Source organism: Myotis daubentonii, chromosome 7 (genome assembly GCF_963259705.1).
Source record: "Myotis daubentonii chromosome 7, mMyoDau2.1, whole genome shotgun sequence".
NCBI lineage: Eukaryota > Metazoa > Chordata > Mammalia > Chiroptera > Vespertilionidae > Myotis > Myotis daubentonii.
The window spans coordinates 16,085,777-16,112,291 of NC_081846.1; the positions used below are offsets into that span (position 1 = coordinate 16,085,777).

Genomic DNA, 26,515 nt, shown 5'->3' on the forward strand with positions numbered 1-26,515 from the left:
TTCCTCCTAATTCTATAATGATCAGATTTAAAAATATTTTCCTCTAATACATCTCTATTTTCAGGAAGTACTGCAAATCTTGTTTCACCCAACAATGAGGAAAAAGTCAGGAAGAAACATTAGGGGGTGAGTGTATAGAGAAAAAGCCATCATTTACCACTGAAGGACACTATTCTTAAGTATAAACCAAATCAAACAAAAAGTTCAAGACAATATATAGTCCTAATAAAATTTTATTGAGAACCAGTAAGTCAAATCCTTTACAGAACATAGAAATACATATGATCCCAGCCCTTCCCAATAAATGGCAATATAATATTGGGGTGGGTTCCCTGAATATCCCAAACACTTAGTTTTATACCTATGGGGAGAAACAGTTCTACAGCCTAGTAATATAGAAATGGGGTGCTTTGACCTATTTAGGGGAAGCAGAAATGGAATTCAGTATAAGTAAAAAGGACTACAGAAGAGTTCTAGTAGCCAAAGGAATAGATGAACAAATGTCTACTTTTCACATGTTGTATTTCAAAGTCAGCTAGTAGAAAGCAGGGCATTACAAGACTAGACACAAATTAGCCTGAGGACATAGGAGCAAAGGATCTCCGTCCATTCAGTTACATAAGAAAGTAGTAACAAGGAGAGAAAAGAGTCTTCGATCCATTTTTACCCAACGCTCTACCTACCATGAAGGCTTTTGATGCCAAATAATTGGAACTGACATCAGAGATGAAAAGGGAGCCAAATGACTCTAAGGATTAGAGACAGACAACCTGGAGGAGACCAAAGCCCAGTGGTATTGATGAAGATAGTTATGATAATGTTAGCATTTTTTCCATGATGAAAAGTTAACTACTGCAATTTTTATCACTACAGGAACAAACATAGGCAGGACAAATGAACACTGTGCGGCAAGCTCTTCAGGTTTTACCACCTAGTCTTTTCATGGAGACGAGACACACTAATGAGTTTTCTGGGAGGCAAGTTTTGGGGAGGTTTTTTTTTTTCACCAAAAAGAAAAATATATGAGAGAAAAATAATACAACAGAAATACAACTGAAATGATGCCTCTTCCTTTTAAAACTAAGAAAGCTAATGTAAAAGTTTCTTTCAGTTTCTATCATGGTCTTAGTTTTATAGCCTTTGCCTAAGTTAAAATCCTATCAACTTTCTCAGCTCTTATGCATAAAAATTAAAAACGACACAAATCCTGCCAGTTTTGTAAGTCCTAAAAAGAAAAAAAAAGGGTACCTGAATTGTGTTTATATTGATGAATTTGATAATAGATGACAGTAGCCAGATTGTAATTCAGGTATTAATAAGAATCTTATTCAAAATATTATTTTTCCTGCCTTGAAGTCTTCCTGGGGTTTAAATTGACTGAGATGTTTGGAGAAGCACTGTGATCAAGTCTCTGGCTAAGAAATTATGTTTTGTTGTTATTCCTTTAGTAACTATAATTGCTAAAAGTACAGGCACGGTAGAGCAAGATATTTAACTAAACCAAGTGGGTTTTATTCCTTCCAGTTAGACACCCAGCCAAGGCAAATTAGCTTTCCTGTGGATGCTGACACCCCCGCTGAAACGTTCCTGGGAAGGCAGAGCTTGCACATGGCTCTCAGCAGCACTTGAGAAACCCAAGAGGCACAAGGTTGTCCGCGAATAGCACAAGTCACAGAGGACAAGCGAATCCTAGGACTTGAGTAGTGGGCTGTTTTGTAGATCCTGTTGTCAGTAGCCTTTAAAGCAGGGGTGGGGAAAGTCTGGCCCATTTAAGGCCCCAGCTATCATTTGGTCTGGCCTTGCCAAGGCATTAGGGGTGAGTTAATTAAATGTTTGACCAAATATAGCAGGCTAATTTTTAGGTTGATAATTCTGTTTGGCCTGCAAATGGTGTTATAAATATCCAAATGGCCCTTGGCAGAAAAAAGGTTCCCCACCCCTGTTTAAAGGCTTAGACAATTTCCAATAATATTAGCTATTTTGGTGCTTTGTGGAAAACAATAGGGGACTGCAGGAACCAACACACACTCAGTGGGGTTTTGGCTCAAACTTCCAATAAAAATAGCATGTTTTTATGACTGAGAGAGCTGTGGGATAGGCACATTTAAAACTTTCAGACCCTGTTTTTTTAAAGCTGCAAATGTTCTAAACTTAGTCAAAACATAGAATAAGACAAGCTTGAGAAAGGCAGCAATGGAAGGAGGAGTAGAAGCTGATGAGTCAAAACATTTGTACAGACTTGAAGCACCAGGGATTCTGCATCTACTATATAAATACCCTATTCTGAGGGCTCAGAAAGTGATGAATACAAAGCCTAACATATGCAAAAAGGCAGGATCCATTTGTTCTAAGCACGATCACTGGATTTATAGCAAAAGCTTAGTGTTTTGTTTTTTTCAAGCTAATGGCTATACACACAGCACCCCTCCCTCCTTTTAAATAGAATTAGAATGCTTTACTACTTAGTGAAAAGACCTACATCCAGATAGGTTGCTAGGAAGAGAAACGTGGCTCGTATCAAACACCCACCATGAAAGCAAAGTCACTGCCAAGCAAGTGAAACAAATCAAAGTTTAGAAGGTCAGTGGGACAGGGTGGACTCAAGTCCTCAGCTACAACATAGTCACAGCCTGAACTGTTTCCTGATCTTATACTAATTCTAGAGAACAAACAAATTTAAATAAATAGTTACAAACTGCACTAGCTTACTTTAGAAAAATAACACACAGTAAACTCTTATTGTTAGCTTATCTAGAACTAACCTTCAAAGCATTTTCACCAGTAGAGCCTGGATGCTTTCCTAACAAAAAGGGGCAAATGTCAGAGTATGCTGATCTCTAGTTTAAATTAACATTGTGAATTTAAAAAATGGCATTTAGGTTGCTAGAGCAGTTTTTAACTCCTGCAATTTTTGTCCTGGAAGCACAGAGTTATATTTTTGTTCCCTTTCATAATCAGCCCCTAGAGAAAAGCAAAGTCATAAAACTGTCCTGTTGGAGAAAAAATACTAAAGAGCAGAGGTAGAGGGCAATGTCCAACAATAATCATATGTTTATCCGTTATCTATATTCAGTTTCTTTTAACCATTTTTAGAACAGTAACAGACAATTATATTCATAAGCTTAAATAAGAGCAAGAATTCCTCCAAGTTATAAAATATATATATACATATATGCCCTCAAAATATTATACATATCACCCAGCTTCTTTTTTGGAAGAAAGTGAAGTTAAAGTTAAAGGATTTCCTTGGATATTTAAAAATAAAAATAAATGATAAAAAAAGGAAGTGAACTAAAGACAAATTCTGGAGAAAAAAAAACCCAACTAAACCAAGTACACAGTTTGACTGTTTCATTGAAAAGCACTGACAGCATTTCGCTCAGGTCTGATATACAGGAAGGGTCATGCATGAGTTGCAGGGCAGGCTGTCCTTTTATAGCTCAAATGCAGGAAACCGGGCTTTCGAGGGCACGAGGAGATCAGCCAGAAAATATATTGTCCCAGCCATTCCTGAAGGGAGAGAAAGAGGAAAGTTAATATACCAAACGACTCCATTTTAGAAAGTGGCTTCATTTTGCAGCAACAACATTACGATATTAATGGCAATGATTTAAATGAAGTAGGTATCTGTCTATATTTACATTCCTTGCAGTTCAGTATTAGAGGAGATCACCAGTGCGGTGTTCAGCCACTTCATCCAGGGGAAGACAGGAGGGAGCGTGGAGCCAGACAAGTTCACGGCACAGCCCCGCCATTGGCTGTGTGAGCACTGAGGGCCCCCTACCTGTCTTCACATCTGTGACGTGCGGATAATGTCTGTATGTTTTCGCTGAGATTTATGACGGCATCTGCATAATGCCTAGCACGTGCCTGGCTCCATAATGGTGGTCATCACTATGACTATTAGTATGAGGTCTGTGCTAGTCCACGTGCTCACAGATTTTTAATACTGAGCTGTTGTACTAGGAAATAAGGAAGTAGTTTAATAAATGATTGTAAAATTAACTTGTTGACAAAACTCTGATTTAAATACATTAACTAGCAAGCAGAGCAGTGGACGCTGACATTATAAGGCAAAAAGTCATGCGGGAAAATACCTTCAAAGAGGGAGAAGGGGGTGTCCGGTGTTCTGCATCCATGATCTCCATAATCTAAGCACCATTCAGCAAACTGAAAATGAGACCAAGTTAAATAACTGCTGTGATTTCTTCCAGAGACCCCCACAAGTTGATAGACATTGCCCATAAGAATTATTCTAAAAAGTAAAAAACTATCTTCAAGGCAGAGAAAAGGAGTTAATGCAGAGAAATGCATGGCCTGAAAGAGTGTGAAACATGAAGGGAATTTAATAAGCTATCTGAGCCCTACATCTCCAAGGTTAGCATAGAAGAAACGAAGGAATGACACCACCTACATCTTTCTTTTTCTCTCAGAAATGCTGCTGAATAGAATTATGTCCTTTTGAAAGAAAGATAATTCCACTGAATGGTTTTGAAGGTTTTTCTTAAATAATTGTGTGTCCCACAGATATGGTTTAACAAATGAATGAATTAAATCAGATTAACTAGAAACCTTTCCACAGCCTCTGGGAGAAGGTGCTTTCCTTCTGGGGCTCTGACTCCTACCTTACAGGCCCTGTACAGGTACTTGGTATCCTGCGTGACGTTGTACAGCGCCAGGAAGGAATAGGCATTCCCTGCAGTGCCATGGCACAGCCCATACCCCTTCTTCAGCAACCCATGCTGCCAGATCACATCAGCACACTGATAGGCATCGTTGAGATACTGTTCCTCTTTGAATACCTGCAGAGTCAGGGACATCGTTTTATTTTAAAGGATAGGAAAGAAAATTCTATTGGTATTCCTCCTCGACAGGAAAGAAGGGGAGATGGAGGAAGGAGGGAGGGAAGTGGCTTGGCAAGAAAGGATAAAGGATTTAGCTGTATAGAGATGTGGTACATCAGTGGGACAAATTACAAAACTGCTAGCTTTAAAAAAAATAACGGGCATGACTTTGTTTGCATGGTCTAAGTTTTAAGTGTGTGTGTGTGTGTGTGTGTGTGTGTGATTGGTGAAGTAACATTATTTTACTTGAAACTTACTGTTATCATTAGTCACTACCCAAAGAACACATGCTACCTTCTTTCGTAACAATGATGCCCTTGATTAAAAGGAAGTCTCTTCACATACTGAAGGAGAAACTGTGTATATAAAGCTGATTATAAAAACTGATTTGGCTATAAAACCCTGCACTTCATCAGAAAAATAAAGATACACCTTTACAATCTTTTGTGGACTCCTATATTAATCGAAGACTTGAGGAATATTCTGATTAGACATTTTAATTATCTCACTGCAAACTAAGTGATCTTAAACATAAAGGCATTTTTAAAAGATTTCCCAAGTTTCTAAAAGTAAAATTTGATATACTAAAAGCTTACTTAGATTATGAGATGCCAGTCTGTAGATTTGTAATTTATAATGTTTTCAATGTTCATGGATGCATGCTATAGTTTAGATCAGGGGTGGGCAAACTTTTTGACTTGAGGGCCACAATGGGTTCTTAAACTGGACCAGAGGGCCGGAACAAAAGCATGGATGGAGTGTTTGTGTGAACTAATATAAGTTCAAAGTAAACATCATTACATAAAAGGGTACGGTCTTTTTTTTTTTTTTTTTTTTTTAGTTTTATTCATTTCAAACGGGCCGGATCAGGCCCGCGGGCCGTATTTTGCCCACGGCTGGTTTAGATCCTAAGTTCACTCTATTTCATGGCTGAATACTATTCCACTGTAGGCAGATACCACATTTTGTCTATCCATTCATCTGCTGATGAATACTTGGAATTATTTCTACCTTTTGGCTGTTGTGAATAATGCTGCTGTTGAACACAGGCGTACAAGTGTGTTTGGATCCTTGATTTTAAATGCCTAGGAGTGGAATTGCTGGATCATATGTTAAGTCTAACTTTAATTTTTTGAGGAACTGCCAACTGTTTTCTCCAGCAGTTGCACCATTTTCCATTCCCACCAGCAATGTGTGAGGCGGATTCATTCTATTTTTCCATCGAGTTCCTGGGGACTCATCATGGCTCTGCAACTGAGGCTATACTCTTGGCTACTCTAGTTGTCAGGGAAGCAGTCTCCTGCTCTGTGAAATAATGTCTGCTCTGGTGCAGATAGACACTGTGAGAATGAGTTATAATCCATTTAGCAACGGTGAGCTTAGGTCTAACAAGTGATTTATCTATTGCTCCTTTAAGGATTATGCATACAACTAATTTTAAATTTTAGAATTTTATATTTTCCAATTTATTTCTAGAAGGAGAAAATTCACAGTACCTTATAGGCCTGGAGGAGCATGTAGATGACCCCAGGAGCACCGTGACACCAGTGGACCAGCAGATCCCGAGTGTCACCCACACAAGGAGGGTAATTGCCGGAAGGGAACTTCAGCTGGCAGACATAGTTTACACTAGGCTTGACCAAGCTGTGTAGGATGGCAGGGCTCACTTGAAGGCAGGGCTAGGAGTGAGAAAGGGAATTATTAGTTCTGCTGAAGCAAACAGATCTTTCTGAGCCTCAGGAATGAGTTTTAAACCAGAAAGAAAACATGACCAGAAGGAACTGGAAATTTTGGATTCCATCCAATTATTTTGCCTACTGGAACAAATTAAACTAGGCTATCAGTTAACTCTTTGGCCTTATGTCCATATTATTTTTCAATTTTTGTTATCTTACATACATGTAAATAACTTTCCTAAGTCAATGCTTGAGAGGGTGAGTGTAAGAGAAGTTTGAACTCCTTCAGCATACATGAAAGCCCAGAAAGAGATCCACAAAGAAAACTTTCATTATTACATTCAGATGTTTCCAATGGAGAAGGGTACAAACAAGTTAGGAGACCTGGAACCTAGATTCCAAACTGCTGTGTGACTCTGGACCAAGCCTTTCTGCAGACCATTTGGGACTGACACTTACGCAGGGTGATTCTGATACAACAATGTACAGATTTACAGGACACATTGAAATAGAGCACATGAGTCTCCATTTTTGATATAATTTTTAGTTTCTCTTTTTGATTCAAAGCACTGCTCACTTCTTTAAATTACAAATTCAAAGTGTTGTCTTTGCCAGGTAGGGGGTGAATTTGTGGGGCTGAGGGGGGCAGTGGCGTGAAGCACAGGCAGGAGACTGTGGTGGCAGGGAATTAGGCCACACGGATGACAAGGCTTTCAGACACTGAACCTGCACTGAGTTCCTTAGAGCACATGTAGATTTCACTTTATCCAAAGAATATTGTTCAAATTCAACTTAAAATGCTAGTGTAGAATGAATGGATTCTCCTCAAATTTGCAGGAATTATCCAAAACGGCCAACACATATATTGCTTTATGCTGATACATAGGCACCTCCTGGAATGAACTTTTACAGGATTAAAAATGAAATCATTTAAAATAGCTAACGATCTGCCAATGGAAAACTCAGTAGCTGGGTTTCCAGATTTCTTACTACAGAGCAAAGGAGGTAGAGGGTAAGATGCTCCTGATGATCTACTTCAATGAAAGGTCATGTGGCTGTTCAGTCACTGACACGTGTGACTCAACTCACCTCGAAACTTCAGAAGACATGAACTCTCCTTTCCTGAAAACTTTTAAGAGTTATATTTGTTTTTGGAAATAGAGCAACAATGAGGGGATTTAAGTCTATAAAAAGTCAGAAAATAAAGGAATTTAAGTCTAAACTGTCAAAATCCCTAATTATAAAACTCTTAATTGAGAAGTGTAGAATAAATACAATAGTTGGTCTCCTATTGCCACTAACCCTCAAAGTGTGACTTTGCATTTAAAAGCAGTAATAACCTTGTGTTTTCCAGCATCATTGTCATTGTTTAGTTATGGGGAGAAGGCAGGTCTGACATTGATTTTGCATTATTATAGCCAGCTACTCAGCCAGTAAGTAGTATGTATGTCTAAGCACTCATGTTGAACATATTAATGAAACACTTTTCTTTATGCCACATTGTACTTTGGGAAGGTGAGGGGGACGCCTTTGCTACCATTAAAAATCAATTTTCTTTAGCCATAAATTCTTATTCACAAGTGCCAATTTCTCCTTAAAGAGAGTTAAATAAGCCCCCAGAAATGATTCTCCCATGAGCAGTCCCCTTCTGACCTCGCCCCTCCGATTATGCTGGCTGCAGTAAATTCTATTTGTCCTTAGTCTATTTGACTTTGGCTGATGTCCCACAACAGTATTTGATCTAAATAAAGAACGGTTAAGCATAGCCTATTCAGCTATTTCCCGGGTAGGTTATACAAAATCCATTGGAAAGGCTCCTTAGCTTTGCTTTCTAAGTGAGCCTTAGGCAACACGTGCTCATTTGTTTTCTACTGATTTTGGTCTTACTTCTGGAATTTGTTCCAATGGGTTGTGCCTTACAATGTGAAATAATAATAAGTATAGGTCAAAACACTTTAGTCTAGACAAGTGGACCTAGGCAAGTATGGTCATCCACAAATCAAACATTATCTGAAGGCACAGCGCCTTTTATGTTTATCCACTTGAAATGCCCCTTGGCAAATATTAATCTTGTTGTTCAGGCCAGGTCATTACAAGGAGGGTGATGCAGGAGTCAACAGAATGAAAAATGGAGCTGGAGCCCCTGTCTTCTGACCTTGTCAGTCAAGTCAGGAAGCACCTGTTAAAGTGTCACCACCATCCCCTCTCACCTGCATCAGGAAGTAGTAAATCCCTGCCAGGCCATGAGCAGCCCCCACATAATATTCTTGGTACCACTCATACATCAGTGGAGTCTTTGCTGTGAAGTTTCTCTTTCTAGCTAGGTTTTCTCCAGATGTTAAGACTGTTTCACAAACCTACAGAGAAAAAACCAACCAAAATAATGAGAATTACAGTAAAAACCCTGCTGGTGGAGGTCAGAACCTGTTTGAATAGCTTAGATTCTGGGGAACATGGTGAATTAGACACCAACTTAGGCCATGGAAGGGCAGTTAACTCAGCTCTCAGAGAGCGGGTGTGACTATATTCTGTCAGGTAGGGGAGGGTATGGAAGATCTTGAACTCTTTTCACAACAGCTTACAAGGATGCACTTGTCAAAGGAATGCATAACTCCTCCGGCACCAAAGGAGTTACTTGCACCCGGAAGCTGAAACCTGCCCTCATCTTCTTCGAAAGGGCCTCTAACTCTCACATGGCCAGACGTCTTACTGAGTCACTCTCCCCAGCGTTTCCAACAGAACTCAGCATGTAGCTATTGTTTTTTTGTTGTTGTTGTTCGTTTGTTTTGTTCTGTTTTTTTTTTTTTTTATCATGCCCGACCTCCAGAGGTCAAGATACACCTTCCAGCTACTTGGGAGGTGCTAACTGGAGGAATAAAGCCAATAGTTTAGGTAGACGTTAAGTTTAAAAAAACTCCAAAAAGCACAAAAACATGGTACCTGCTGAATGTGGCGTTGAGGAATCTTTTCTACTCCAAAGTTCCTGTTCACAAAGAGAAGAGCGTAGATGTAGCCCACTCGTCCATAGAGCATTTCATTTGGAGCGTGGGGATCAACCTTATTTAGGTGGATTAGCCTGGGAAGAAAAATACATGCTTGAGATAATTTGAAAGGAATTAGGTAATGGTATATACCAAAAATCATACCTTTAAAAAACACACATGAATATATTTATTATATTTAAAAAAATTTTAATATATAGTTATAATTAATATGTATGTTGTTTTACATTAATATTAGTGGGCTGGGCCAGAGCACCAACGATAGTCAGGATTCAAAGATTAACCCGTAACTAAATTTCTTTTCTTCAGTTCACAATGGAACTGTCGAACAAGATACTCAAAGAAGGAAATAATACAGGAGTAGGGCTGAGGCCACCTGGAGCCTCCCTAGCTCCTCAACGGAGGCCTGCCCTGAGACTAGCAGCTGGGGTCAGAGAGGCTAAGAATTGCTGGCTGTTAGGGAATTTTGCCTGGAGAAAGAACTAAGTCAACACTCAAAGCACCTTCTATTTCTGTAAAATGAAATGTACAAGTGAAGGAAAAAATCACTGTCCCCTCCCAACGCCTCCCACCACTTCCATAGGCCTGTGGTCTGACAAGGGGAGCACACAATTTAAAGTGAAGAAGACATGTTTTTATAACCAGAATGAGATGATTTTGGTGACTAAAAGGGGACAACAGTTATGAAACAGACTGAGAAAAAGTTATGAAAGGGTCCTTAAGTGAACTTATTCCCCAGCAAGAAAGAGGGGTTTGAAAAGTATGGCTGCTTGCAGTTACTGACAAAGTTAAGCGTTTCTATATTATATTTCAACAAATGGACGTATTTCAATCAAACTGTTCAAATATGCAAATGATGGCTCATGCACTCTTTTTCTTCTATAAATACAGGCATTAAACTCACAGTGGAACGAACAGTGGTTATCTTAGGTACAGAGACACAGTGGCAAGAGATTGCTTTTGATTTTCTTGTAATACCTTGACTTTGTTTTTTCCCAATGTCAACATGGTCATCTGGAAGGTAGAATTATGGGCTATTTTGTTTCCTACTTCAGTTTCATACACACACACTCCTAATATTTAAAGAATTTAAAAACATTTAATCAAAATTCTTTTTTAAAAATGTCTAACTGGCAGCTTAGTAACATTGAGACCTTAAGAAAATAAAATCTGTTTACTAGATATGAATTCACCTGTTGTAGTAAACAGAATAAATGTGTCAGAGTCTTGATAAGAATTTATTATCAAGTTTTTATGTAACTGTTTTTATGTATCAAGTTTTTATGTATCAAATTGTATAGAGTTTGGATATAAGAAAGCACTTTTGATTTACTTTTGCAAAGAAGATTAAGAATCTATTCAAAAAGAGAAATTACCATGAACTTTTTAATCAATCACTACACTGTGGAAGTTACTCAGAATTAATTATTAATTACTGCATTAACTCCAATGATGTTTTCATCTAAATAAAATATGTTTGAACCACTATATTAGAAAACAGTTTTATTTGCCATCATTATGACCTACATTACCACTAGGTGGCAATATATAATTAGCATTCCAATTATTTTGCAGCCAAACTTTTTTGCATTTGGGAAGTTTAAAGTAGGTAGCAAATACCTTCACGAATCTTTTAAAATAAAGTATTGCTCAGAGTATCTCCTTAAAACAATACTTTACAGTTTAGGGTAATAAACGAAGTATTCCATTCTTTTCTGGATTTGAATTCACATCATTAAAATTCATTAGTGTGTCTGAACATTATTAAAGGTAGGACTTTTACAGTAAACAGAATAAATGTGTCAGAGTCTTGATAAGAATATATTATCAAAGTTGCCAGGAGTTAGGGAGGAAGGAAGAGGAATGAATAGGCAGAGCACAGAGGATTGTAGGGCAGTGAAACTACTCTGACTGATACTATAATGATGGAAACATGTCATACATTTGTCCAACCCATAGAATGTACAACACTAAGAGTGAACTGTAATGTAAACTGTGGACTTCAGAGACTATGATGTATCAGTGTGGGTTTATCGATAATAACAAGTGCACCACTCTGACGGGAAATGCTGATAATGGGGGAGGCTGTGCATGTGTGGGGGACAGGCGGCATATGGGGAATCTATTTACCTTTCAATTTTGCTGTGAACTGAAAACTACTCTAAAAAGTAAAGTCTATTAAACAACTAAACCAAACAATAAAACCTTCGCTGGAAATGTAACTCTGTGTATGTCAGCATGCTCAGTGGGAAGCTACCATGCATGCAGAGTTGCATGGCAGTCAGATTTCTTAGCAGAATTCGGAAAGAGTGTTCATTAAACTCTAATATGGCAAAAATTGTAATTTATTAGTACAAAAGTTTGGTAATTCTTCATAATTCACCACCTTCAATGGACTGCCCTGACTTACATTAAAAATAAAAGGCTGGATTTGCATATCATTTGTCCTTAAAAAAAGCAGTTTTGCATCAGTTTGTATATCCTTAGGGGCCTTTCTCAACCCACCACAGGAAGTGAACTGCATTTTTTCAAAGCATTGATCTTGGATAGCACGTTGGGTTAGTAATCATATAAGTAGGCTTTTGATCATTATTGTTACTGAAACTGATGTTTGACCTGGATTGTGTCAGTGTTATTATATCTTGCAATAAAGTAGGGATAATGGTTGTTTCTTAACTATAATATAAGAAAAATGTCAGAATTGATCAAATGATAGTGCTAAGATTTGTTGCTGAGAGGAAAGTAAATTCACTAAAATGTTCTTTTATAACACGTAGAATTAATACATAATAATAAAAATCCGTTAAGAGAGCCATGATTACCGGGTGATGCAATCTTCTGCCTGCTTCTCATTGCTCATCTTGTGATACACCACAGCGGCAACAGCCAGCGGGCCTGCATCCCCACAAAGGAAGGTGATGGAACGCTTGGACAAACAGTTCAGACTTTGCTTTACGTAGCTATGTGCCATCTGGAGGTAGGCAGGGTCCCCGAACACATCATAGAGATGTAAGTAAAGCACAGCAATACCTGAAAAGCAAAAGGAAAACAATGCAAACACGAGGAAAGGGCAGCTGGCTGTATTGTTTTGGTGTGCTGCCTCCTCAGCAGTGTTGATTTTGACAAGCTGTAATAAATATGTAAACTATCCGGTTGTTCAGATGACCTTAGTTCTAGACTCAGCTTTATTACCAAGCAGCTCTTAGAGCAGACACAGGCACACACTTCATTGTTCTAAGTTTCCTCATCATTATAACTCTAAATTATAGGAACTCTAAGACTCTCTACGAACTCTAAATCTAAGTTTATTATTAATCTTTGTTGCACTCTAGCTATTGTATTAATGTAGTCTTCATGGTTAAATGATAGGTTATGAAAACTATGGCTCCAAATAAACAGTCACTTATTTAACAAATAATAATTTATTTAATAATAAACAAGAAATGTTTGTTCATGTGAGCTAAATAAATCCAAAGGTTAGAAAATGAAAATTCAATTTCTCATATATATAAGAATTTTTTTTTCATGAGAAGGTGGTAGAGTAACCAAATTCCCTACCCCAGTATCATTCCAGGCAGGGATTACAAGAAAACTAAGTTGAGAAATGAATTAAATTCCTTTGTATTTTTTTCTCTCTGTTGAGAATCCAACTTCTTTAGGAACTATATTGTAAAAGTTGCCAAGGACTTTAGCTTTGGGCCTTTATTGGCTTCCTATCCTACTCTTGAAGCCCTGTATGTAATTGTGCAGTTTTCTGTATGTTCCTATTCCAAATACCTGTCACAGCAGAGAGAGCCTCCCTCTGAAGACTCCTGGTCTCAGGGCAGACTCAAAGATGTGGCACAGGGAGCCTGCCTTCAGCATTTCTATAAACTCATTTTTCTCCTTAAAGTACATTTTCCATCTCATTTACCATTTTTAAAAGATAGAGAGCTTCTGTTTAAATCTAAATTAATAGAGCCAATCTCTTCACAAATTTCAATGCAGTAAAAATGCAGTCTGCAAAATTACTTTTCACTGTACTGAGGACAATTTTAAATTTAGGTAGTTTTCTCATTTTGCATGGGTAATCTCCAAAGCTTTGTGCTACAGACAATTCAATTTCACATGTATATTAAGACCAAATTTTCATTTCCTGCCAAAGTTAATAACGTTGTCTGCTCTTTCAAAGTGGCTGGGCATTAGTAATTCCACAAGCTGAGACGATCAGATGTACCAATGCTTAAGGTTTATAGATGTAAGTGTGCAAAACCCCATATGTGGGTAAGAAAAGAAATCTCCTTTTCACAAATGATCAATGTCAAGAGCTTCTTCTAGAATTAGGTTCTTAATGGGCTTCATCTCATCCACACCAGGCATCTGCAGGCAATCTGTTTAAATTGTTACCCTTTCATTTTGCCCTCCTATTCCCATCGCTGCCTGAACTCCCTTAATTAAGTTATGTAAGCACCAAAGCCAGATAATGACATGACTGAGATCTGAGAAAATAAAAAGTGATTAAATACAAGCCCAATGATTGCTTTCCTTTGCAGACCTTTCTCTCATTATCAACAATTCCTCTTGGCCTAAGTATTTAACAAACAAAGCCCATGAAGTTTTGCAATTGTAAGGTTTGATGTATTTCTCATGAAAAGAGGGTAATCACTTCTCAAGTCTCACAGTATTTCATTTAAATAAAATATTTTGTTTTTTTCTTTCTGATCAACAGAGCCAGCCTCTGGGATTTCAGGTTCTATTTCTCTCCTTCTCATTCTGGGCATCAGTGTCCGCTTATTTTGATTAGGCAATCTCATCCAGGTTGCAATTTATGGTGTCTACCTTCCTTGTCACAAAACACCTAAGGATGAAAAGGGTTTCAAGTGAGTGGTGCTGTGACCAATTAGAAAAATGTCTGGAACAAGCTTATTATATTTAGTCTAGGTCAGAAAAATTAGATAAAATGCCTAAGTCAAAGACAATGCCTCATCAGTATTTTATACCCCAGATGCACTAATTTAATCCTGGTCGTGTAGCTAAGTTGGTTAGAGCATCATCTTGATAGATCAACTTTGTGGGTTTGATGCTGGTCAGGGCACATACAAGAAACAACCAATGAGTGCATAAATACGTGGAACAACAAATCAATGTTTTTCTCTCTCAAATCAATCAATACATTTAAAAAAATTAAAACAAATAGAAAAAAATGGAGGAACTACTTGTGGCCAAATGTCTTAAATCTGATTCTTACAATTTTCCAACCACTGAAAATATTCATGTAGGAAAAACTCATCTAGTCCTTCTATATACTCACAGCTCTGGAATCAGCCTAGGCTTTAAAAGACTCTTTTCTAATGTAATTTATCAAAATAAATACAGTATGTTTTTTATGGAAGAAATTAAATACTTGTAGTAATGCCTGGCTTAATATACATATGCAGTCTCATGACCCACTCTATTCCTGCCTCCCAGAGGCAATCACTTTCAATAATATTAGTCATTTCCTCTAGTATCTGCCTCCATATTTCTAATAATAATATGCTTATGTGCTATCGCATCATTTCTCTTTATCAAATATTTTGACTCACAATCCATTTTGGAAGATGAGACTATGATAGAGACTGCTAAGTGGTCCCCCCAAATGTACCTCCCTTTCCTTCAACAATAATGGCCTGGATTTTAGCTAGGCACAGGGCTGCCCATAACAGTCTTCTTTACAGCGGACCAAGTGAGACATAGTGGAAGTAATGGGGATAATTTCAGAAGATGTTCTTGAATGGAGGGACTTGCCATTTCTTTCCTCCTGACTGGAATACACTTTGTACGGTGTGGCTAAAGCAGCCATGTTAGACCATGAAGCAGCAGCTCTGTGATGAGGAGGGTAAAGCACCAATATCAAAGCAGCTTAAATCCTGAAGGGCTGTGAAGCTGTCCTGGATTGCCTTCATACAAAAGAAAGACATTCTGTCGTGTTAAAGCCACAGTTCCCCACATGCTGGTAAGCCTAATGCTGAAGGATACAGCTCTTTTTGAAGCTGGGGAGTGAGGCAGTAGGTAAATCACATCGTCTGTCTGGAAGGTAAAATCAATGGAACCTGGTGGGGAATGCCTGAGAGGGAGATACCAAGCAGAGAGGCCAAGCAGGCAGCTGGATACATGAGTTTGGAGTTCAGGAATGAGAGGCTGGACAAATGTCCTCCAAACGTGCGGGAAATGTGTTAACTCAAGTGGCCAAAGATTCCCTGATGCATTTCAGGAGCAGCTGGCGTACAAGACTCATTAATCCAATGCAGTGGGAATTGTGTTTGATTGAAAAACAAAAAGAAACACTATGCTTCTCACCTCCTTCGTGGTCTTGAGAGGCCAGAAGAAACCCAGACATTTATTATTTTGGTCTTAGGTTCCTGGAGCCCGTTTGGTTGCTCAGAACTGTGGTGTCCAACATGCTCACCTTTACAGAAACTTAATTAAAAGTAAACAATATTTAAAATTCTTTGTTTCAGTCACACTAACCGCATTTCAAATGCTCGAAAGCCCTGTGGCTAGTGGCTGCCCTGTGTACAGCAAAGTCACCTTTCCATCCCCACAGAAAGGTCTAAGCACAGCACTGCACTGATCAGAGGGGAGATGGTATTCTGCATGAGAAGTTCAGGAAGCCTGGCACTGCCCCACAGTTCCTCCTAGAAACTTCTTCTCTTGGAAATGTTGACAACTACTTGAAAGAAAACAATATATACAGTGAAGACCAAATAAAATTTTGCGCTAATAGGAATCTATTCTGGATTTCAGTATGGAAATGAACTAGATTTTTCTCTCCTGTTTCCTTCTGTAGCTACTACTCTGGGAAGGGAGGGTAAACTGCTTAGGGATACTTCTAAATCTGCAATTTCCTTACTCAGCTATTTACCCCGTAGGACTATAAATACAGCCAGCTGTTGAGAAGTAATTAATACTAAGTCTTTGAATTTCTCAGGGATCATTAGTTCCATTCATCTTGACCAATCAAGACCTGGTACTCTCAAATGTATATGGAGATGATAAAAAAACAAAAAAAACAAAAAAACAACTCCACAGATGTAAGCACTTCTCTGTAATTGGCATTTCAGAGATTACTCCTTGACGTTATTCATTTACCTACAATCAGCCCACACTGATGTACAGATCTTTGCCATGGTACTTAAGCTCCATAAGGTATTTCCTTACAGGCCAGGGGCTTTTAAAGACTCTCTTCATGGACCCTGGTAGGAGAAATCATGTTCAGACTACACATACTGCTGGAGTTACTAGAGGTGCTCAGCTAACACCCAATAATGGGTCACAACAGTTTGAGTGACATGAAGACACTAACTCCCTAAAGGAGAGGTGATGGGTTTTTATAAGTTTCAAATGAATGGTTCACTAGCCGAAACTTTAAATGTTCATTAATTTCTATGTTTTTATTTATTTTCAGATTTATGAAAATATGTGAAATTTCCTCTGATTAACCCCATACAATATAATCATCGGTCTGTCTAGATCAGGTTAGTACTTTATAATGTGTTATTTTAAAGCTGTTTCTCAATTTTGTGAGTGTTTGAGAGCATGCAATTCCATTTCTTCAACAAAATTACCAGTCGCTGCAGTTACTGTGCATAGTGCTCTGATGTGGACACTGCTGGCTGTTCAAATATTCCAGTACTACTTTTAATACAGGCAATCTGGGAGGAAACCAGTTGGGAGTCCACAGCCTTAACTTAATATTGCTCCAAAGGAAGGAGTGGAAGAGAAATTGAAGAGGGTAAGTGAGCACTCTGAAGATGTGTCTTCTTTTCTCGAGAACCTATTTGCAGAGTTGACTGTCCAATAAAAAGAGGTTAAAAAAAAAAAAAAGAAGCCCTGGCTGGTTAGGCTCAGTTGGTTGAATGTAGTCCCAGGGACACAGAACTTGTGGGTTTGAATCCCGGTCAGGTGGAAAGCAGGATGCAGCTGATAGATGTTTCTCTCTCTCCCCCTTCCTTTCTCTCTAAAATCAATAAAAAAAATTAAAAAAAGAAGTCATGTTTCCTCCTCCTCTCAGTGCTCTGCAATGTGCTGCTTCATAATTGTAAAATTAGGACGCGCTCCCAGTCTTTTATTCAGAGTGCCGTGAGTGATAAATCCTTTAGCGCAGTACTCATGAAGAGCTGGAGCTCAGGGACCTGGCTGGGTAGAGTGTTGCTCTGATGCGTGTGCTAAGGTTGCAGGGAAAGAGATGTGATTAACCAATATAAGAACTGCATTGACTTCCCATCCTTTGCCCATTCCACCTAGTTTTAAGGTACTGTTTTTAGTGTGCATAAATGATAGCAAGAATCGTAACGGCAGAGCACTCTCCATCCATCCATCCATCCATCCATCCATCCATCCATCCATCCATCCATCCACCCATCCATTCAACAGGTATTTATTAAGCACCAACTATGGACCTAGCCCACTGTGTTAAGTGCTGAAGTAACTGGAATGAAAATGACAAGACACAGCCCCAGTCTCTTTGGTCTGTAAAAATCTAATTGCTTAGATATGTCTTCATTCTTTCCTTCCTGCCATTTCTTCTAGTTGATCTACAAACACTCATCCTGCTCTCTGTGCCTCGCCCCAGCACACCTGTGATGGCCTACCCTTCCAGTTGTTCCAGCCTGTGTCTTCGCAATTTAAGATAACATCAACACCAAATAAAGTGCAGGCAGAAAGAAAGCAGGCAGCACTCTCGGTGCACTTATCTATCTAGAGGTCACTGTGAAGGGCTCTAAGAAACGCAGTGTAAATCCACACCCTGGATCCCTTCTGTGTCCTACCAGCTCCTGCTGGGAGACATAGGGGCTCCTGAAGGTGAAGGACACTTGTTCAGGGCTCAAATTACACACTGAAATGCTGGCTCTGATGTAGAGCTACTTAATAAGGAGATCAAATTACACAGAAAAGACACCTGGCCAGAGTGAGTCCTTTCAAATAAGTGCTATCGGCAGAAACTAAGACCACATGCTAAAGCTGCAGCTCAAAGGCTGCACATTTGGCAGATCAGAGGAATAGCATCTTGAAATACTTTAATGACTTACATTTAGAGCGCAAGTTGGTATTACTCCTGGGACTATGCTGCATATCCTCTTATTTAAAATGCTATCTAATACTTGAAAAGAGAAACTATATGCGATCTTAGCCTCATTAACACTGTGAGTTGGTTACAGAAAATTCGGTCATGTCTTTTAGAACTAAAGCCTCTAGAGTCCTGTGTGCATTTTTCCCCCTCAAAGTGTGAGTTGATTATCATTTCCCTTAGGAATCATCACAGTTAAGAGAGAGAAAAATGAAATTAAATGAAGGCTAGCACTTTCCCTCATTCTCTCTTAAAGACACTAGTGCGATTAGCCATCCCTTGGGTTTACTTAACCTTTTTACCATGTTACCTGAAAGGAATCTTTTATACTAAATGTTTATTTCTAACACAAAAATACTTCATCTACTCATTTAATTTCTCACCAGTGTTTTGTGCTTTCCATTTTATAAGGAACTTTAAAGCCTCCGCCCCTTAGAATCTATAATCAAGCTGGAACAAAACCAGAACAGCCTAATGCAGGGGTGTTATGCTCTGTAGTGATTCCCCACAGATCCCTGGACACCACCTAGGACCACTCCGTAGCTGGCCATCAGGCTTGACCTGCAGGGGCCTCCTTGCCTGCTAGTTTTCCGCACTGTCTGTTATGTGCACAGATATATAGAACAGTTTTTGATGGGGCACCTAGAGAATCCAAATGCTTCCCTTGCTTCCAAAACTAGGAGCATGTACTATAAAGAACTCTTGATAATCTACCAGAAAAGGAGTAAGGCTAAACATGAACACAATGTTCATTGCTGGCATATGTCATACATCAATATCATGATGCATTACACTTCAATGTACTCATTTTATAAAGGAAGCTTTTGGTGATAAGAACTGAAGCTGTTTATTGCAAGTTTGATTTCAGACTTGGGTGATATTTCACATAAGATCCCCAGCAAGCCTTTTCAAATACAAGCAATTACAAGGAAAAGCTTCTGTTTTGGCCCAGTTAATTTTCTATCCTGAAACCATGCTAATATGTTAATTCAGGATTAGGGAGGAAAACACCGTCTATAGAACCACAATGGAGATCTCATTTTTCCAGCTGCAAATGCCCATAATTCTCCTAGGGTTTACTTTTATGTCTGATCCCTAATAACTTTCTCTTAAAGACCTTTAAATAATAAGTACTCTTGCCTGTCTAACAAGCCATTTCCAAATTCCTTTCTTTCCAAATTCCTTTAATGTTTTATTAGGGCTTATGTTTTTCTATAACACTTAAAACTGACTAGTCATTAGCCATTTCTAAAAAGTTTGTACACGAGTATCATTGTGTTGTGATTGCTTAAATTACTTCACCTGAGAGCTTATGTACAGATCTTCACTTCACTTATAAAATGCTGTAAACTCAAATGTAAAAGTGGAGTAAACACACACACACACACACACACACACACACACACACACACACACTCATTTTCATTCTCTCTATAGACAGCTCTCTTGGTAAAGAGCAGGAGCTCTAAAGCCAGGCTGGCTGGGCTGAATCCTAACTTTGTCACTTACTAGCTTTGTAACCATGAACAGACCTGCAATCTCGCTCTGCTTCACTTTTCTCATCTGTGAAACGGGGCTATGAATAGTATCCATGCCATGCAGTTCTTCTGAGACTTAAGTTAGTTAACTAATGCAAAGCACTTAGATGGTGCCTGGCCTGTAACGTTAGTTATTGGCATACACGTACACAGTCTCTGGCTTCTGTCATTCAAATGTCAATCCTAGTAACATTTCATTAACAAGAATCGTATTTTAATCTTTACTCTTGTCCTTCAACATTCAAATGATCACAAAACTGCATGTTGATGATCCTCATTCCTTTGGGAACCTAAATTTATTCATTATATTTTATTATTAAAGTACTGAATTCTTGTTTTTGAATATTAATGTACAGTAATCATTTGCTAATGCTCAACCACTGCATTGTACTTGTCCTGTTTTGTAAATCCTCATAATTTAAAATGAATAGTAGTGTTTATTAATGAGATTAACTACCAATTATGACATACCAACAACACAGCAGATACTGAATAAATGACAACTGTTATAACTTCCATTTTGAAGCAATACTTTCATTTTATTCTCATCTTAACATTCCTTGTGTTAAGCTTCTAAAATCCACAAAAATCATAAAACAAAACTGTAAGAGGGAGGAGGGCCCATGCATTCCTCTTATTTTATAAGATACTAGAGGCCCGGTGCACGAAATTCGTGCATTCAGGAGGGGGGAGGGGGTCCTTCAGTCTGGCCTGGGCCCTCTCACAGTCCGGGAGCCCTTGGGGGATGTCCGACTGCTGTGAGGCAAGCCTGGCTCTTTGGCTGAGCAGCGCTCCCCCTGTGGGAGTGCACTGACCACCAGGGGGCAGCTCCTGTGTCAAGCATCTGCCCCCTGGTGGTCAGTGTGCATCATAGCAACTGGTCATTCCACCTTTGGCTTGATTTGCATATTAGCCTTTTATTATATAGGATGACCTTCAATGTCACTGAAAGATTATATATATGGTATATAAGTAACTGGGAAATGGTGAGTCATGGAACTGTGCTTTCTTCAAGATTATAAAACAGTCTTTCTGTTTCTCCACATTAGTAGACTAATTTCAGTTCTTCAACTTTCCTGCGTTGGTTTCTCTCTCTTACCTTTTTGACACCTATGTGCCATTCCTTCCCAAATTTTCTCCAACCTCTCAATGATGGGTAAATCCATGAATGCAAACCAAGCAGCAAAGACTATATGGAAGGATTAGTCCACGGAACCTATGCTTTACCCTGTGTTCTGTATGGCTCCCTGTTACATGCAATTTTTATGAAAGTGCTTCTGGACATGTTTTACTTCCTGTAGATAAATTCTCCTTATCTTCACTTCACACAGTATTGTGGGACTCTTCCCACTGAAATTTCATCTCCAAATTAACTATGTAATGCTGAACATCAATTTTTCTCTTCACAAGTTCAGCAGCCATCCACTTTTGTGGCAGGCCTGAATTTCATGAATATGTATATCCTTTCCTAAGTGCAGAGCACTGTGAAGAATCCACAAGATACCATGGCCAGGCTGAGAGCACAGTGGTCACTCATATGCAGATCAGTCTGACTGCTCTAGACAGGTAATGCTTTAGCTCCCTCTTGCAATGCTTACACCAGCTCTCGGTCAGCACTTCATACCTGTCCAGCCAGTGTAAGCGGTGCCATCCCGATGGTCTGCTGACTTCAGGCCTCTCTCCATTTGCTGCAGAAGCTCTCGAATCTTATTGTTCAAGCGCTGTGAGAACTCAGGAGTCAGCTGTAGACATGAAGAGGAAAACATCACAATAAATGGGCCACTTGACTTCTTGCACTGTAGCTATCAAAAATAGGAGGGTACTTTATTTCCACTTAGGCCACATTTTTTCTGCCTGGGAGAACTGGACAATTACAGCAGGTCATCATTCAATGTTATTTCATTGGAACATTGATAAGGAAAAAAAAAATCAATTCCTGCCAGGCCCACAGTCTGTGTGGTTTGCATGTTCTCCCCATGTCTGTGTGAGTTTTCTCTGTAAACTCTTGTTTCCTCCAACATCCCAAAGATGTGCATGTGAGGGAAGTGGCATCTACATCGTCCCCGTGTGTGTGTGTGTGTGTGTGTGTGTGTGTGCACGCTGCCTTGGATGGAAGGGCATCCTGACCAGGATGGGTTCCTGCTCTGCTCCCTGAGCTGCCAGGATAGGCTCCCCCGAACCCTGACCTTGAACCTGACTAAGTGGGTTGGAGAAGAATTATCAGAGTTTTGATTAATGTATATATAGCTCACAATTATTTCAGTGTTTAATATTAGAAGGGGTTTGGGTCTTTATTTAGAAGTTTGGTGATGTTTTTGTGACCAGAAATATGCTGTAGCGACTTAACCCTTGTTTATATCGCTCAGCCTCTGGTGAAATTGGTTTCCTTATATATTGGTTTGCTTAAAGTCACAGTTAGGACTTACTATGTTTTATTCTTAAACAACAACAACGAAGAAACAAAACTTGAAAGTACTACTCAAGGCAGGAAATATAGTTGACCCTTGAACACACACAGGTTTGAACTGTGCAGGTCCACCTTTACGTGGGTTTTTTTCACTTGACTGTATTGTTCAAGGGGCAACTCCGAGGTTGGAAATCGAGTATGGGGAGGGCTGACTGTAGTTACACTCCGATTTCCGACTGCTTGGGAGGTCGTGTCACTAACCCCCTGCACTGCTCAAGAGTGAACTGTGTTCTTGTAACTTTAGTGTTTTACATAAAGGTTTTAATTAAATACTGAAATAGGCTAAAGATAAACTGGCTCACAGTCATTTCCATCTAGTAGAAATCGTCTATTAGTGAAACTAATATTTTTATTACAATAAACATCATTTTATTAAATTAACCACAAATCAGAAGATGTTTGCTGTTTTCAAGCCATTGGATTTTTAGTATTTAAGCTGCACCAATGTTAATTCCCTAAAGAAATTGGTTTTGTATTCTAAAAATGAGGATATTTATAAAAATCCATTTATAAAAATAAACATCTTTTAATAGTTCACGGTCTATAATAAGTAATAATTTGCAGGTGGACTGAAGCTCACTAAGGCTGGGGCTTCGGGGTTAGTGACATCCATATGAAGACCCACAGATGCTGGGCAAACTGTGAGACCCACAGGATCATTATGTTATTTGTCCTAAAGGCAACGGAAAAGTATTTCAAAAGTTCTGTATACACTGAGTCATGAAGTATCTTAAAAGGTCACTTTAATGGGTCCCTCAATAATTTCAGGATTCTGATTCCCAGGCTTGTATTTCACAAAGCAGTCAAATTTCCAAACAATGTTGGGGAACATTACAAGGGTGCATTTTATTTCATCATGTAAGAATTGTAAAAACAAACCTAACTGCTACCGGTTGGCATCATAATCTCATATTCTAAAAAGGACATCTTGACACTGAAAAAAGAAGGCAATATTAATAAGATATTAAGTTTTGCTTCTGAAAATCATCTCTGATAAGGCAAATAAGACTATCCACCACCTCTGGATTATTTATTCCGAAGCACTTCGATGATGCCTTATTTCACACTCTGAAGAAACCACATTGTTTGAAGGACACACTCCCGTTACTTAAGAATTTCTGCCAAGAGGTTAAGATTTCAAAAGTCTTGAAAACACATTTAGTAAGATAAAATATAATTCAATATTAACATAAAAGATCTATAAACCTCAACTAGATAGAAGAGCGCATCTACATGAGAACATGTCATCTTCTGTTCATAGATCATGGGTAATTGATCATCTTGCTTGCCTTACTTTAAAGGACCAAGAATAATGCGAATGCCTCAGGAAGGGAAGTTACTTTCTATTTGGCACATAACTAACTGCTCTTAATAAAGGTGACCTGCCTGAGAATATTGATTACTTGAGGCAGACCACAAAATTATTCAAACTCTAGCAATGTTTGAAAAGTCTCTAAAAGCCCCCCCCCCCCCATTTTTCTGATAGATGCCAGGAGACAGAGCAGTTCCTTATTAACATGTGTATGTTAACAAAATAAGGCGAACAGATCTCCAGGATCTCATCCTTGGTGTTCAATGTTAAACACTTTCAGAACTTGTATGCTCGTTTCTTTTAGGGATTTGTCCAAAAACCATGTGTTATGTAATAAATTACATTGATATTTTTGGACCTGAGTTTAAATTTATTGATATTTTTTTCTCCCTTAGAAATAAGGGAGAGAAAGCACATAATTTATAAGTAGCTTAAATAGTGAGTTGCATGTTTCTGAAGGCTGTGTCATTAGGATATTTCCTTAAGTGTTCTTTTTGCCAAGTTGTCATGAAACAGCATGTCTTCCTCCAACAAGACGAGACAAATACTTCAGCTTCAGGATCTGCAGAGCTAGGCAGAATGCAGGTCCAAATGGCCAAAAGGACGCCATCTACCTCAAGATAATTATAAGCAGCTTTGTTTCGGCAGCTCAGTTTTGGTCTTATAAGAATCAGATTGTCCTAGCCAGTTTGGCTCAATGGATAGAGCGTTGGCCTGCGGACTGAAGGGTCCCAGGTTCAATTCCCACATGACCGGGTTTCAGACTCGATCCCCAGTGGGGTGTGTGCAGGAGGCAGCCAATCAATGATTCTCTCTCATCATTGATGTTCTCTCTCTCTCTCTCCTTCTTCCTTCCTCTCTGAAATCAATAAAAATATATTTTAAAAAACCAGACTGACTCTAGCTCCATATACACTTTGATACCCTTCTGTCCTACACCTCCTGTCCATCTCTGACCTCCCTCCTCCCAGTATGACTGGCCCAGGTTTACCTACGGATGAGTGCTTTAACGAACAAATCAACAGAACCACATAGAGCTAACTTGACAGATATGAAAAATCTAAGGCCATTATACTACATGTGAAATGCTCTCATATGACTGAGGTTAGAAGAAAGAAACTGGTAAAATTTATATATATATATGGTGTGTGTGTGTGTGTGTGTGTGTGTGTGCACTTATCCAATCTAACTCACTCTTAGGATTTCTCAACTAGGTATTCTTTTTTTAAAAAAAAATATAGATATTTTATTGATTTTTTACAGAGAGGAAGGGAGAGGCATAGAGAGTTAGAAACATGGATCGGCTGCCTCCTGCACACCCGCTACTGGGGATGTGCCCGCAACCAGAATTGAACCTGGGACCCTTCAGTCCGCCCGACGCTCTATCCACTGAGCCACACCGGTCAGGGCTCAACGAGGTATTCTCAAAGGGAACTCCATTCTCTCTTCACAGTTATGTTTCACCAAAAAGAGAAATCCCAGGCCTCCGGTAACCCATATGCAGGTTCTCTTCTGCACAGTAGTGTGTGAGCTGCAAACCAATTTAATTTCCTGGCACTTTTCGGCTGTGGGGAACGTCCTACAAAGAGTGGGAATGGTGCAAAGGATGTCAGGCCCGCGTCCCAGACCCGTCCCAGCGCTTTCAGCGTGAAGATGCCTTCACCACACCCTCCAGTCTCACCATCACTCCGCCCCCACTTCAGTGCACAGGGCGCACGCGAAATGCCGCCAGGATGTTCACCTCCCTTTAAAACGCACACACAAAGGATCAAAAGTGCAACAGAACACGGTAGGCTGCACGTCCTCCTACTTTTGGAATGTAAGATGCTGATGACTGAGGCTATTTCCATCATATGAACGATTCCTTACAGATAGTCCACAGGTGAGGGCTCAAACCGTGTATTTTAGCATGCACTTTATCTCTTTGAGATAGATTTTATGTCGTCATCACCGCATTGTAGGTGGTGTTTGTTTTTAAAGGGATGCGCCCCCCTTGCGGGCAAAGCCGAGCTCCGGGCCAAACCCGGGGGCTGGAGGAGGGGATGCGGGCGGCGCCCCCGACTCACCCGCCCTTCGGGATCGAAGTAGCCTTCGGCCAGGGACTTGTTATAGTCGGCGTAGGGGTTCGGGAAGGCCCTCTGCGCCATGGCGCCGGCGGCGAGCCTGCAGAACAGGGGAGAGAGAGCGCCCGGCGTCAGGGGAGGGCGGGGGCCCGGGGGCGCGGCCGGCGGCCGGGGTCCGGGCCTCCCTCCCGGGCCGGGCCCTGCGCCCCCGCCCGGTCTCGGCGGCCCGAGGCGACGCTGGCCCCACGGCGGCCCGGCCGCCAGGGCGCGGCACCTCCGCGCAAAGGCCGCCAGGGCCCCGGACCCACCGCGATGCAGGGGACCCGTCGTGCACCCCACGCTCCCACGACCACGATTTGAAGTAACTGCCCCGCCGCGTCCAGCAGCCCCGCCCCGCCCCGGCCTCTCACCCCGCGGCCTGCGGACCGTAACAGAAACAGCGCTGTCCCCGCGCGCTTCCTCCCAGAGGGACCAATCAGGACCTTCGTCACTCGGGAGACCCGCCCCCTTCTCGCTGTCAGTTCT

The 26,515-nt window shown here is 39.9% G+C and overlaps 1 protein-coding gene across 4 annotated transcripts; it reads right to left on the minus strand.

The window, feature by feature from the left end:
• Positions 1-215: 215 nt before the first annotated feature.
• Positions 216-26,515, minus strand: LANCL1 (LanC like glutathione S-transferase 1). 4 transcript variants are annotated; one of them, XR_009453749.1, is made up of 11 exons: positions 26,299-26,422; positions 25,994-26,090; positions 21,773-21,890; positions 12,345-12,552; positions 9,461-9,596; positions 8,731-8,877; positions 6,341-6,523; positions 4,626-4,802; positions 4,098-4,170; positions 3,785-3,962; positions 216-3,510 (listed from the first exon to the last, which is right to left on the minus strand). XR_009453749.1 is itself a non-coding variant. In XM_059703023.1 (10 exons), exons 2-10 carry the CDS (start codon positions 26,072-26,074, stop codon positions 3,434-3,436), a joined length of 1,200 nt encoding a protein of 399 aa, XP_059559006.1. In that variant the 5' UTR covers positions 26,075-26,090; positions 26,401-26,515; the 3' UTR covers positions 216-3,433. The 4 variants fall into 4 exon arrangements, 3 of the variants coding, with proteins under 3 accessions (XP_059559006.1, XP_059559005.1, XP_059559007.1); XM_059703023.1 differs by lacking the exon at positions 3,785-3,962 and having other exon boundaries at positions 26,401-26,515; XM_059703022.1 differs by lacking the exon at positions 3,785-3,962.

Coding starts and splice junctions, on each gene's coding strand:
- LANCL1 (XM_059703023.1), bottom strand. CDS start 26,074: ATGGCGCAGAGGGCCTTCCCGAACCCCTACGCCGACTATAACAAGTCC. Junction 12,553..21,772: donor CGCTTACACTGGCTGGACAG/GTATGAAGTGCT, acceptor TTTGCTTTTCAG/GTATTGCTGTGCTTTACTTA. Junction 6,524..8,730: donor TTTACTACTTCCTGATGCAG/GTGAGAGGGGAT, acceptor TCTCACTCCTAG/CCCTGCCTTCAAGTGAGCCC.